Source organism: Penaeus chinensis, chromosome 30, assembly GCF_019202785.1.
Source record: "Penaeus chinensis breed Huanghai No. 1 chromosome 30, ASM1920278v2, whole genome shotgun sequence".
Classification (NCBI taxonomy): Eukaryota; Metazoa; Arthropoda; class Malacostraca; order Decapoda; family Penaeidae; genus Penaeus; species Penaeus chinensis.
Window position 1 is genome coordinate 11,733,809 of NC_061848.1, and position 15,000 is coordinate 11,748,808.

Here is a 15,000-nt window from a genome sequence, read left to right on the forward strand (position 1 = left end):
CCAATTTAAACACACAAGCAATGGGTTTCCATTGGTATGTAAGATTACAAGTCCCAGATCTGTGCCATTATCAAAATCCAGAGTAGATATACTTGATTTCTTGATAAAAAAATAACTTGAGCATGATTGCTGTTTTTCTGCAGTTTACCTGTAAGCTCCTCAAGTTGAAATCTATTAAAAAAACAAAAACAAAAAAATCTGATTCCTACTTTTTTAGTTTTTATTTAGTTTCAACTCATTGATATTTTTATTAACATTACGTTTGTGTGTCACTTGCTCAGGATGTTCATAATTAGATTATATGTAGCAAAAATATTTATCAGGTGAATAGTTTCAGTATCTTCCTTATTTGTGTTTTTATGCTTCTGAAATGTTTGTAGATTTTTCTGCCCCAAGAAATGTTTCATTTTGTAGATGTTCCACAGAATGTCATCGTAACCAAAGTAAAAGGAACCCTTTCTCTGTGTTTTACTCTTAAAGGGCATTTCCATTATAAACAGTATCATGAACACGGACGTAAAATTGCATTCCTAAGGTGACATGAGTAATTTGGTCCCACAGAACATAATTGCTGACCCTGCTGTTTTTGGCTACTGGGATTACCTGTTTTGATGTTACTGATTTGCACTTTACAGTTACAGGTGCAAAATTAAGCAAATACACAAATCGGGTAATGATATTTATTTGAAATTACTGCTGTACTCTACTTAAGCACAATATATTGTTCTCTTTATTATTTATAAAAAGTACCTGTGTTGCTTTTGATCTGGGACTTGGAGAAACATACTAAGAGGAAGGCAGAAAACCATCTTTCAAGTAAACTACCAGTACTTGGGAACATTAAAAGAGAATTTGATGTAATATAGATGGGACTAAACTTTCAGGCCTCTTTTGAATGAACCTTGTTCATTGAAATATTTTTTATATGCATATTAAGCAGTTAAAGACAGTTTAAATATCAAGTTCAGCGATTAAGATTTTTTGATTGGTATAAAATTTGTTCTCTCATTATCAGTGAAGAATCTCCTTGCTTGGTAGAGATGATTGGGTTCTCAAAGTAACATGAGATTTGAGGCAAGGAACTTCTACATAGTGCCAATGAGTTATCATGTTAAATTTAGTCACTGAATCCCATCTCCATTTTCATCTCATCTCTAGAAGAGGTCAGTTGTTTGTATGAACACATGTAAATGTGAGATAGCTACAAGCATAATACTTGTTTTAATGTCCATATGTCCACAGGTACTGGTTGATACCTTAATTATTCATGTATATGATTTTAATTCACATAAAACGGCCATTGTCTTTTGTTGAAAAACAAGCAGGGAGGTGGAATACTGTGGTTAAAGGATGTGTAATGTTTTTATAATTTCCGAATCTCCTAGTGCCAGTCCATCAAGGTCACAGTATACAGAAGTGTTCCACATATTGAAAATGGTTTCAAAATGAATAATTTATCTGTGTACATTTGAATATTGTGATATCTATTTTCTCGCTTCTTTAAAATGTTTTGAATGTGTTTCATTGTAAGAAAATATTGGTATCATTTCCATGTTGTAAATGTTTTAACCACTCAATCTGTTCTCTTAGAAAAGCTATGTAAATATTTTTACCAGTTTCATTTTTAGTTCATGAGGATTAAATGTTTATGCTCCTTGTATACTGTGACTTGTTTATTGTGATACTGAATACTCACACTTAACTCACAATCATTTGTGGTGAACAGTGTAGTTTTGAATTTAAAAAGGAAAAAATATACAGTTATTAGTCAGCTTAAATAGATTGTATGTATATTTGAATGGTAATTGTACAAAGTGTATTCATGTCATGCTTACTTTTATGCAAGTATGCCTTGTGGACATATTTTTTGAGAAATGTCCATTTTATCCATTGAGGAAAACAATGAATGGCATCAGCCTGCATTGCAAAGCATTCAAGTTTAGTCATCAGGAACTACACACTATTATAAACTTTAAAAGTTACTGGAATTATGTGGTATTGTAGAACTATGATAATGGTATGCCTAGTATCTATACTTGAAAGTTTAGCCCCTTAAATTGTAATGAAACCAATTTTATGTACAGGAAAAAAAACAGGAATACCAGATGTGAGGTGATATGTCCTAACTACAGCTGAAAAGATTATGTTCGTATATTAACAAGGGAAATTTAATCTTTCTTTATAGTACAAGATCTTTACAGTAATAAATATTATTTTTTAATTGGAGCATATTTGCATGGCAAAAAGCCCCGGAATGATTCAGATTTTTTTTTTTTTTTTTTATTAGTAATGTACATAGTGTAAAATGCTTCCAGATTATAAATATTGTTTTTTATACTGTGTATAAAGTGTGTAAGTAGATATACAATCATAGAATCATTTATTCAGGGATGGTGCTTTTGCATTTTGAAGATGGCAGAAAGTCATTGGAAAAATGTGAATACAGACAGATCATTCAAATTTTGTTTGATGAACACTCCCTGCAATTGTTCTTTCTTTTTTTCTTTCTTTCTTTTTTTCTTTCTGCTAGTTTTGTAATTCCCTTCACAATAAAATTATATACTTAAAAAATATATATATTTGGGTTGGTTAACAGTGTGGAAACAGTGCTCCTCTGTGGCAAAATGTGGCAGTGTTCATCTTTCTCAATTTTTCCTGTAAAACAAATTTTGTCTTCCAGTACTACATATATTCCAAAATCCTTGAAAGAAAAATAATAAAAAAGAAAAAAAATAGTGTACAAAATAGTTCTTGCATCTTTCCAGTTAAGCGACAAACTTACTATTAAAGGGCATAAAATAAAGAAATATTTCAGCAAAGTACTATGACTTACCTTTTACAGCTATTCGTAAGGTACAGCAGATTGAAAGATTTGATTGCAAGAGAATACCTTTGAAAAGTTTCAGAAATAGCCACTCGAGCCGTGATCTTCCATATCTTTGTTTTTATTTTAGGAGAGTAAGCTTTATTTCAGGGTACATGTGGAAATATGACCAAAATGGCATTGCACGTGCAGATGTTATGGAACGGGATTTGTTGCAAGTTCCGCTTTTGGTACATGCAGGGGGTCAGTGTTAACGGATCCCAGAAAATGCCATAGTTTTATATTATACAATCTTCCATGTAATTTACTAAGTGGAAATATATCCTTCTAATGCACACCATGTTTAGGACGTGGCATTAAGTCGAATACATAGGCATTCTATACATGATTTATTTCTCTACTCTCCTTTTGTTTTAAATGTCAATCCAAAGCTTTTGTCTGCTCTAAAAAAGAACCTTTTTTTTATTTTTTATTTTTTTTTATATATATATATAACAAATCACAAGTAGAAAATTTTGATGATTTTGTCATGAAGTATATTGAGTAAATGTCCTTTTAACCTACAGCATCTGGTTAAGGTAAATAATGGACAAGGTATACAAATTTACTTTCAAAATGGCTATCATTCAGACTGGTGACAATATAGAAAGACTAGAAAGCATTTGATTGGGATCTAGTCAAAAGTATGATACGGATTTAGACATTACCTCAATATGAAAAAAGAAATTTAACCAAAATCTGCTTGTTTTTATGCTAAAATATACGGTAATAGAAAGCCATTTTCATATTGCCTTTTATTCAAATAAGGAAATGTGAATCAGTGATTTTTAATTGTTAAATACATTGGTTATAGAGTAATCATCTGATTATATTTTAATTGTAAACTACACATCCTATATCAAATACTTTATGTGATGTATAACTACTATATTTGCATATCACTTAATTAAAAATATAGTTTTGATATGGTAAATTTTTGCCTTACATATCTGATGTGGTTTTTCTCATCATTATCAAATGAGCTGTGTACTTGTGCTGAATAAATCAATAGTTGAAAAGAATTTGTATAGTTGTCATTAAGAATATATTACCCTTTACCCCAAACATCATTCTAAAATCAATGGAAATCTAATACTCATATGAGCTGTAGCAATATATATATTGCAAAATGTTTATTTTTCATTATACAGAGAGTGAGTGAGTGAGTGTGTGTGAGAAAGAGTGTGAGTGAGTGAGTGAGTGAGTGTGTGTGTGTGTGTGTGTGTGTGTGTGTGTGTGTGTGTGTGTGTGTGTGTGTGTGTGTGTGTGTGTGTGTGTGTGTGTGTGTGTGTGTGAGTGTGTGTGTGAGTGAGTGAGTGAGTGAGTGAGTGAGTGTGTGTGTGTGTGTGTGTGTGCGTGCGTGTGTGTGTGCGTGCGTGCGTGCATGCGTGCGTGCCTGCGTGAGTGAGTGAGAGTGTGTGTGTGTGTGAGTGAGTGATTGTAATGTGTATATATATGCTATATATTATATATACATATATATATATATATATATATATATATGTATTTATGTATATGTGTATATATATCTATATATATATATATTATATATACATATACATACATACATATATATGTATGAGTGTATACATATACATGTATAATATATATACATACATGTACATACTTGCATATATATTTAAGCATGTACATAATGTGTATATGTACATGTACACGTACACACACACACACACACATACATACATACATACATACATACATACATACATACATACACACACACACACACACACACACACACACACACACACACACACACACACACACACACACACACACACACACACACACACACACACACATATATGTATGTGTGTGTGTGTGTGTGTGTGTAATATATATATTACACACACACACACACACACACGAGTGTGTGTGCATACACATATAGAAATATGTATTTATACATTTATATTATATTATATTTATATTTATGTATTTTTATATATAATATATATATATATATATATATATATATATATATATATATATACATACACACACATACACACACACATACACATACACATACACACATACACATATACATATATACTGGCTATGCATCATTTGAGTTGTCCTGTTACTTATTTGATTAATATTTATCAGACTATCACTATCCAGTTACTTGTGGATAGACAAAGTGTATATAATAATGGCAATATAGTTTTTACATTTAAATAAAACTTATTTTGCTATACTTTTAACATACTTTGTAAAGCATTCCCTAACAGCACTGATGAAAGGTGAAGAACCATTATTTGAATTGATCTAAATTATAATACTGATCTTAAAAGAACACTATTCACTATTTATTCATGTATTCATGTTAAACTTTAAATCAATAAAAGAGTTTCTGAAGTTTACATGTTTTATCAATATTAAAAAAAAAATGTGTCATACTACAAATGTTCATTAGTGTACATCTAAGCCAATTTATGGATACTTTTTTTTTATTGCTTATTACATTCATACAAGCCCAAATATGTACAAAAAAAATACTAGGTTTGTGCATTTCATTTTTTTTTGCCGCATAATATGTAATGTTAAACCACATAAACAAATTTAAAAGAACCTGGTGCAAAGGATAATAAAAAAATAATAATAATATGAATACCTTTATTTTTTGGCTGCCAAATAACTGAAACAGTTGCAGTAATTAAATAGGAAGCTACAGAAGGATTACAAAGTATTGAAGTTGGCAAACTGACATTCATCTCTGCCAGGTTTGACATGGACTATACACTTAATTATGCACAAGGGAAACTGATGCACTAGTTCATTCTGGCTGCTAGCTAAAATTCTGTCAATAAAAACAAGTTTTAGGAAGGGATCATGCACAGAATCAACATGCGTATTCATGCATGAATATTATTTTGATATTCACTAGCCCTGAGAAAATTTTGCAACAGTATAGAAACCTGTTCCCTAATTAGAGATTTTATATATGCAAAAATGTATATCTGAAATTATATCTCACATATACATCTTACAATTAACTGAATAGAGAATCAGAAGGCACTGATTTAACTATTGACACTACTGAACATGGGCTGGTCAAGCTATCTGATACACATAAAAAGCTTGACAATGTAGGACTGGTCATCAAAAACCTGCTTTCCTTCACACACAAGACTGTAATCATGGTCGTCACATTATTGTTATTGCTGATGGGATTAATAGTGTGTGGTGACCATAAACAGTCTAAAAGAATGCCAAATTGAATATTAGTTTTCCATTATATGGAAAGTAACAAAGTACTACTTTCTGTTGGCTATTCACTAAGAAATCACCTTTAATATACAATTACATGCTCTTTCTCTTGTTCATTTATGTTACTGGCAATTCAGTCTAATGGAAGCCTTTAAGAAGGTACAAATAATTAAAGACTGGTCTACATTGATCAGAAAGCCAACACAAGGAATCCAGTCCTATCAGTTATGGGAATTAATTAGAATTCTTTTGGTCAAAGTTTTTATAAGCTTATAAGAAAAAGAAAGTAAGTACAACTTCTTGATTATTTTGCTGATACAAGCCACATCTCTAATTTCAAGTTAGAAATGAATATTTCATGAATGATAATAATCCTTAAAGCCAGAAAGAAAAGCCATAAAAGGAACAAAACTTCTCAATCTTTCAAATCAATTAAATTCCAACAGCAAAGAATCCTTCTGGAAAAATAAATCATTATAAAATGACCAGAAATATAGAAAAAGTTAACAAATCCAATATTTGCTTTATACCTAAAAACATTCTTTCTTCATATACTGACATTTCAAATAAGAGGTAATATCTGTTTTAAGCTCAGTAAAAATGCTCAATGTTTAATAAATCTCCTTTGATATTAAATATTCATGTAGTTCCTTAACTTAAAAATATACTGACTGCTGCTCTATGTGTTTGTGTAAGTACATTTTGTATGCTCATACATAAAAAAAAAAATATATTCTTTAAATGAAATTAATAAAGAAAATCTTCCCTGAAGTCTCCTCTCTTCATACAAGTAATCTTACGTTTCATTAGACATGAAATCTGTATCTAAGTACATGGAAGGATCATAAAACACTTATGGCAGATGTCCTCAAAAAGGAATTTGCATTCAGTGAACTTGCCTGTCTCATGTTCTACCTATTTTGGACCACAAACAATAAGAAGGCACAATCCTCAACAGTCTACAAATAGGCTATCTTAGCTGTGTTTACAAATGTGCTTATAATTGAAAATAACAATAAATTCATATTTATATATCTCAAGGACAGTCACTTGTTTCATAATGACACACCTGTGAGATATCTGAATATGATTCTCTTAGGAACCGAGTCTGTTAAATTGTCCATTTCTATCCTATGATTTGAATTAAGACTACTCTCATTAGAAAAAAGAAGAAAGGATTTCTAGATTTATTTGCAGAGACCATGAAGCTAGAGATACTTCCCAAGAAGGACAAGGACTAAGACTCATCCTCCTTGCAAATATCTCCTGCTTTAAGTCCTTCAATAGCTGCCTCCTAAAAAAAAAAAAAAAAATGGATTTCAAATTCCTGCTGTCTACTTTCCATGATCCATCTTTCCTCTCATTGCAAAGCTTTGGCAGTGAACGAGACTAATTAACGTATTCATAAGTCTTTGCAATGAGATGAAGATTCCTGTGCCAAATACAGGATATTCTGAAAATATGTCTCATTAGGAAAGCAGTATTCAAGTGCAGGCACAGTATGAATATATATGAACATATAATACATGTGTTAATACTAAAAATGACTCTTTATGTGTTCTTTTTATTATAAAATGAGTATGAAAACAATTATCAAAACGCTTCATATATGTGATGACTAAAGCCTGCTTTAAAAAATCATATCAACCTCTACAGGTTGAATATTTTGTGCACACTGGAGTATAAAAATATTGTACTACAAACTGTATATATTCTGGCATTTACTGCTTACAAAACCTACTTAAGATTTTAATCATATACTTAATTTTCTTCTATAAAGCTAAGAGTGGACACAAACAATATGATTATGTAAATGTGATGAAAATGAATAGCTGACCAACATAATCTCTACTACATAGCTTAGGGGCTTTGATATCAGCTTTAACCTACTCCTAAAATCAATTGAGTAAAAGAAAAAGCACAATATAATGAGTAATATTCGTGTAAAATTGTAATGAAAAATATCATTCCCTTATACTAACATATATCTTCTGAAAGTGTCACATGCATAAAAGTGCAAGTAAGATCCATGTTGATATGAAAAGCAACACAAGGGAGCTGAAGAATAAAATACTTGTTAACCCAAAGGTCGTGGCTGGTGTGATATGCATGCCTTGTTCACTGTATCTCTGTATATAGTGTATACACACATAGATGGCTCCATAAGTACAAAGTCATGAAGGACTCAAAAATTAGTTCTGTTTCTCTCACCCTTTTCTGTGATTTTTGGAAAGATTCTTTAGTATTTTTTATTCTCAATAGTATCTTAATAACATTATGATAATCATAATGTCAAAAATAATATTATAATAATATTATCATCAGAAAAATTAAATTTACAGAATAGGGAAATCAAGCGTAACTAAAGCATACTAACTGACACCTTGGTGGTAGATCACTTCAGGAGCCATTTGGGTGCAACAAATTTCACAAAAATTACAGTGGACAGTACATCAATCCATGACCAATGGGTTAATGAATATCTATAGCTATGCCTCTTCCAGGTCTTTTTTTTTTTTTTTTGGACAAGTTACTTTTCATGTAAGTTCGTATGTATGTTTATGTCAGTTCTGACATACATGAATATGTGTACATTCATGCAATTCAGATTTCTATGAATGTTCAGGTCTGTAGATGATGATATTTCTATTATGTGTTATTAATATTGGTAAAAGCAATTCTGATACATTTGATTTAATATAGGAAAATGGACAGAATCTTCATTAGACACATCACAGGTCAACAAATATCTCATTAAAATATAAAGGCATTCATTGGAAGTCTCAAAAATATAAAAACTAAAAGCACTTTATATACCTGATTCCACCGAGCTACGACAAAATGGAAAATTTGATCACTGGTCCCTTGTCACATAGGAATGATTTCAGAGTAAAACAAGATCATAAAAGCATGACATCCTTGGAATGTGACAACTTGCAAAAATATAATCTTGAAGAATCAGGTATGAACACTTTGGTATTAACATGCAATGAAGTAACACATGGAGTTATGTGCCCATACAGAGAGTTTACATTCTAATACTACCACAACTTGGTATTAACCAAGTTGATCATGTTATACTACTTGTCTCCCCCTTAAACTGGTTTCAGTGATGCTCAGGATCAACAGGCTAGGTCTTCCAACTGACCAAGACACTGAATATGGAATTTGCACATACTGTTTTGATTTCTATTGTCATCATCATTATCATAACAGAAGCTGATTACTGTTACATTCCATCCAAATAAAGAGCTTTATCGGAAAACTTATTACAGTCCATTGCACAGTCCCCACATGGGTTTGCCGCTCATCATGCAAACACCCATTATTGTTGCCTCAATTTGCCAAGATGCCCAATGATCCATATACCTATTATCTGCAGTTGCAAAGTTACAGTACCAACCTTACCAAGGTAAATTGAGTAAAGTGTAGAGAATACAATACAGGTATAGCCACACTCCTAATATAGTTGGAGAAGTAAGTTACCATGTGAGTCAATCTCTTTTAGTGTTCCTAGTCTATAAATCAATATTACTTGGTTACAAGACATTGGTACTTCACTGTTGTTTGCAACCATCCTTACTGTTGTTCTTTTCTTTGGATGGTTTTTGTCGTCTGTTCTTCTCCAGACTTGCAGTGCGTCTCTGGCCCTGGATGGGCATGTAGGGTGGTACTGGGTAGTCATCATCATCATCAAACACTGTGAAAGAGAAGCATAACAAAATAAAAAAATGCAATCAAACAAAACTATCAAAATGTCTCATCTATAAACTTACTGTTCATTATAAACAAACCTTTCATACCCAACTTTTGGTAACTAATAACAAAATATTTCTTTCATAGAAATCATATTCTACTCTTCAATTACAGGTTTATTAAAGTGAGCAATGCTTTTGACTTTTCTATTGATCATTACAGAAAAAAAAAGACTACTGCAACTAACTATGAATCTTGATTTTGAACAAGAAAACATATTTCATTCACCTTCCTCCATTCCCCTTACTACAATCCAAAGCTTTATCAAATATCTAGTTTGATCATAAAACAAGAGGTAGGGTTGCCATAAAAAAAAAAAAGTGAAAAAAATATGCATATACATTAAATTTGACAAAAAACAAAAACAAAACATTCATCTTACCTGGAGGTGGTAATGGAGAAACTGGAGAAGTGATACTTGGTCCCATGAATCCTGTGCCACTACTTGTGGTTGAAGAAGATGAGGATGACTGCAGAGTGGCCTGAGGTGAGGCCAGCTCACCCTGCCTGACACGTCTCTGGTAAGTTGGGTCAATAGCGCATGCAATGTTGGTGAATCCCATGCTCAAGTTGTGTTCAGTACTACTACTGCTGCTTTCTTCTACAACTTCTATTGCATCAGGGTCTGGTAACCTGTAAGGAAATTGATTTACATAAAATCAAGTCAAGAGGCAAGGGAAACTAACAAATAAATAAACACAGACAGACACACACACACACAGACACACAGACACACAGACACACAGACACACAGACACACAGACACACAGACACACAGACACAGACACACACACACACACACACACACACACACACACACACACACACACACACACACACACACACACACACACACACACACACACACACACAAAAGACTAATACATTAATAATGAAACCCTTGGAAATGCCAATTCTCTCAATTGTTCTATGGTAATAAAAGGTCTACTTTTCAATGAAGCCAAGACCATTAGATAGCCAAGTTACAGAATTAACTATTCATACCGAGCTGATGCTCAGCCTCTATGCTTAGATTAGGTATTTAAAAGAGAAAGAATAGGATTTTGCTTTGACTTTCAATCTATAACTGCATCATGAAATATTGTGCCTTGCTCTCATACTGAACTATGAATATATGAATTAGCTACATCAAAGTTTCCACAAAGAGTAACTTCTTTCACAGTATCATTCCCTTTCTAACTGAAAATCTCTCCATAAACTAGATTTTCCCTCACCTTGGCTTATTGGTCTTTCCCACAGGAAACTGATGGGCATACTTGGTTGTTCTCTCTATAGGCACCAGAGGCTGTGACACACGAGAGCATCCTGGCAGGTCCAGGGAATTTGGTCTCTGCAGCTGACTCCCTCTGGGTGGGGGCTGCCAGGTGCTCTCGAGATCTTCCCTGGGTGAGTCTGGGGATGCATATGTTGGACTTCTGCTTCCATAGTCAGTGTCTTGCTGTGGGCTTGGCAGTCTGTAACCTGAAGGTCCTGCCTGGGGGTCGCCTCTTATGGCGTCAACTGGGGTTCTGCTGTTTCCCGCCTGAAGTGGAAGGAGTGGGTTTGATTTAGATAGGGTGCTGAGATAAGTGAAAGAGGTAAGTAAAGGAAGTGGAGGAAAAAAGAAAAATTGAACAATGCCAAAATCTAAGAATTACATGAATACAACCTGTAAACTCATCTAAAAATCAACAAAAAAATTACAATAATCCTAATTTAAAACATCAACCCAATAAAAAATGGTCAAATCAAAATATATGAAATAATATTCATAAATCAATATACAAGCAACCCTACCTGGGTTTGCTTGGAGGCTGCTGGAACATCTCCTTCAAGTAGCTGTGATGCTCGAGCTTGCTTCTTTTGAAGGGCCTTCTGCCGAGCCTTCTCACGAGCTTTTTTAGCTTTGGCTCGTTCCTATTAAAGCAGGAACGAGCCAAAGAAAGGAAAGAAGCATTGATATTAGCAAATTTTCTCAAACTGCTTGCAAACACAACAAAATGAACAGACACAACAAATTTATAAGCTGTTTCCTGACAATACATATAACAAGTAATGTTGATATATTACTCTAAATATGATTTTAAATTAAGAATAAATTACAATGAATAAATCTTTTAAGTGTAACAAGTAACACAAAAACTATCCTACTTTGATTTTTTTTTTAAGTACAAAATCTCCTCAACATTTCCTCCATTAACAATACGAATTTACAAACTTTACTGCAATCAAATCAATTACATATCTATATTTTCTCTAACTAGGATGTTACAACACACAATAACACAGGTACTTCAATTCCACAAGCTTGATGTCTGTCTCTTCACTCTAGTTTCCAAATGATCAGGAACACAGGCTCACCACAATCCTTGCAATTTGCAATACATCTCTGCTTTAAAGCCTGTTATGAATAGGGACAAATCTAGCAACATACTATTATGTTATCACTGCCTAAAACACTCACTCACCTTTGGGATTTGAGAACCTAAAACCTAAAACCTAAAAGACACCCCCTCCCTAAAATGAACTTTATCTTCCTTTCCTCTAACCTTCCTTGGCTCTGAGAAATATTAGATGCATTGTGTATACGTGCTATCCACTTAAAATACAAACATATAAGTGTAGGTTATTTCTTCGTTGTATTTTCTTGCTTTTAATTTAAATATATGTGCTAAAAAGTTCTAATTATTATAAATACATATCTTTCTAAATGAAAGACTGAAATTTTGATAAAGAAAGAGAGTAAAGAATTAGTTTTCACTGTAGCCAATGAAACTTCCACTTATCTGTCAGCACATCAAAATTAGTTCATGATCACAAATCTTTGACACAGAAATTTGGTTAATTTTTCAAACACAAATAGTTGTATAAAAGAAATCCAATAGGAATATACCTAATTCTGAAACTAACACAACAAGCTGATACACACCCTTCCCATCCACACCAAACTTGCACTTCCCTCTTCCGATGCAATACTCACTTGTTCCTGGAGGACTTTGGCCAACTCTCTGTCCTGTGCTTCAATAGCCATAAGTTGGTCTTGGTGGAGCAGGTCACCTCGTCGCTTCCCATCTTGATCCTGAAGTAGCCGGGCTAACTCCTGTAAATTAGTTGTGCTTGCCTGCACCCAACTTTGACATTTCTCATGCCAACTACTAGTATGTGTATATAAGCACTATATATATGTACACTGAATTAGAGAAGAATTAGTTATTCAAGCAGAGACATATTAATATAAAAGGTTTGTAAGTCAAGTTGTGGTTGTTACTTCCTAGTCCAATATATTAAACAGGCACATGTGCATTAACATAATTCTTAGGCATAGTCCTAACATGCTAAAATCCATCAAAAAGTTCATATCATGATTAGTTGAAGGAATATAAAAACAGAGGCTTTGTTCTCTTGATCTGGTTTAAAGAAAATACATGGCAAATGTTAAAGAAAATACATAGCAAATGTTAAAGAAAATTCATGTCATGACAACCTATTGGGATATAAAAATGACAAATAGATAAATAAATAAAATAATCAAAACAGTAATAAGGGAATTGACTCACTGCATCTTGTTCCTCTTGGAGTTCTCGGATCTGTTCTTCATCCATGTCCTCTGTTGGTTGACGACAAAAGTCACTAAGATCTGATAAGTCGCTGATGTTGCTGCGTGCTGACCTATCACTGCTGGTTGTGCCATTTAAATCAGGATCTCTGAATGAGAGGGGAAGTTATTGTATGGTGAACATATGTTAAATCTATAACTATTCATTGGTTATGTAACATTTCCATGCATAGAATCTCCAATAAGAGCAGAAATACACCATCTTTTTCCATTAAAATTACAAGGTATAAGAAATATAAGAGGAACCACATACCTTGGTTCTTTGCGTGACAAGAGGGCAACATTATCGCTTCCTGAGTTAATGCCTAAGTAAGCTGCCTCTCTTTCCACTTGACGCAATTCTCTCTCTTGTCGAATTGATTCCTTTTCCCGCTCCTGTGAATTCATGAAATGCATTACAGAGTGATACTATCACAATCACATTTTCTTTAAATATCTGTCAAATATTGTAAGAGAAGAGTTCTCAAACACACTAACCATCTTTTTATCACAGTTATAAAACCACTAACCATTAAGTTGCGAGCATAAACCATGTCTTTTTCCTCTTGCTGCCGCAATGCCTCCATCTCGTCAACATTAAGCTTCTGTGATAGCATAGCAGCCATCTCAGCATCCCGTGCCTCCCTGATCAACACATCACAAATCACTAACTCACCCAAGCATGGCAAGCACAATGCCCAACTCACCCACATGGTAAGCAGAATGCCCAACATTTAAGGGACAAATAACAAGTTACCAAACACGAAAAATCAGTCAAATAACATCCCATGAAGACCCAAAACTTGCAGTGACCCTGAATAATATATTCAAGGCCCAATAACACTTCCATTTCCTAAATATAGGAGGCATGTACTTACTGCTGGGCGAGATACATTTCATAGGCCATCTGTGCCATTGCTGCTTCTTGGTCCTCTCTATTCTGCTCCTGTCTTGCCTTTGGAGTATCCTGACGGAGGATTTGGTTTCTTTCACGGTTGCTGACCAGACGAGACTGATCTGAAAGGGTGTGGGCACTTCATGGGTAAAAATAATCAGACATAAAGCTTATAAATAATGTTCCTGTCTTGAAGGTGAAAATCACACTTATTCTACCAATCTGTATTAAATGATACTCAAATGCTTAGCAACAGAATTAAATATTAGATAACACTAATCTTTTAAAGCAGATACCATTACAACTAATTTACATAACAATCACTTACTTTACCCTATCCCTACAGCACAAAATTATTGAAAACTACTTACTGAAAAAATGACAAAATAAGATTATCCTTAGTGTGTTATGGTGTTAAATCATACTTACATTCTTCATTTTGTAGCTTGTGAGCTAGAGCAAAGTCCTCGTGCATTAACCATTCTCGACATACTGAAAACAAAGAAACAAACTTAAACCTTGACCATAAGAACTGCAACATATAGCACTTTCTACATGGATTTTGGAGGTGGAAAGATTTCCTTGCATGTATATATTTTCATCAAAATGCAATATGGAAGTGATCAACTGTACTTAAAAAAGGATCTTAATTCAGAA

General features: G+C 33.3%; 2 protein-coding genes across 5 annotated transcripts in view; one reads left to right on the top strand and one right to left on the bottom strand.

The window, feature by feature from the left end:
* Positions 1–3,885, top strand: part of LOC125041125 (phosphatidylcholine:ceramide cholinephosphotransferase 1-like) — a 32,680-nt gene extending 28,795 nt beyond the window's left edge. Inside the window, exon 7 of the mRNA XM_047635893.1 lies at positions 1–3,885. This exon is cut by the window's left edge and continues 619 nt beyond it. The gene's annotated coding sequence lies outside the window, so the exon portion shown is untranslated.
* Positions 3,886–5,488: 1,603 nt separating this feature from the next.
* LOC125041134 (coiled-coil domain-containing protein 50-like) overlaps positions 5,489–15,000 on the bottom strand; it is an 18,087-nt gene continuing 8,575 nt past the window's right edge. For 3 of the 4 annotated variants that reach the window (XM_047635919.1, XM_047635917.1, XM_047635915.1), the window contains exons 3-12: positions 14,773–14,835; positions 14,327–14,465; positions 13,979–14,093; positions 13,723–13,844; positions 13,411–13,558; positions 12,834–12,953; positions 11,651–11,770; positions 11,089–11,396; positions 10,236–10,486; positions 5,489–9,797 (exon numbers count right to left, since the gene is read on the bottom strand). In XM_047635919.1, the coding sequence (XP_047491875.1) occupies positions 9,655–9,797; positions 10,236–10,486; positions 11,089–11,396; positions 11,651–11,770; positions 12,834–12,953; positions 13,411–13,558; positions 13,723–13,844; positions 13,979–14,093; positions 14,327–14,465; positions 14,773–14,835 (1,529 nt within the window). In that variant the 3' untranslated portion in view covers positions 5,489–9,654. The remainder of the gene's footprint in view (positions 9,798–10,235; positions 10,487–11,088; positions 11,397–11,650; positions 11,771–12,833; positions 12,954–13,410; positions 13,559–13,722; positions 13,845–13,978; positions 14,094–14,326; positions 14,466–14,772; positions 14,836–15,000) is intronic. The other variant, XM_047635916.1, reaches the window with a different exon arrangement.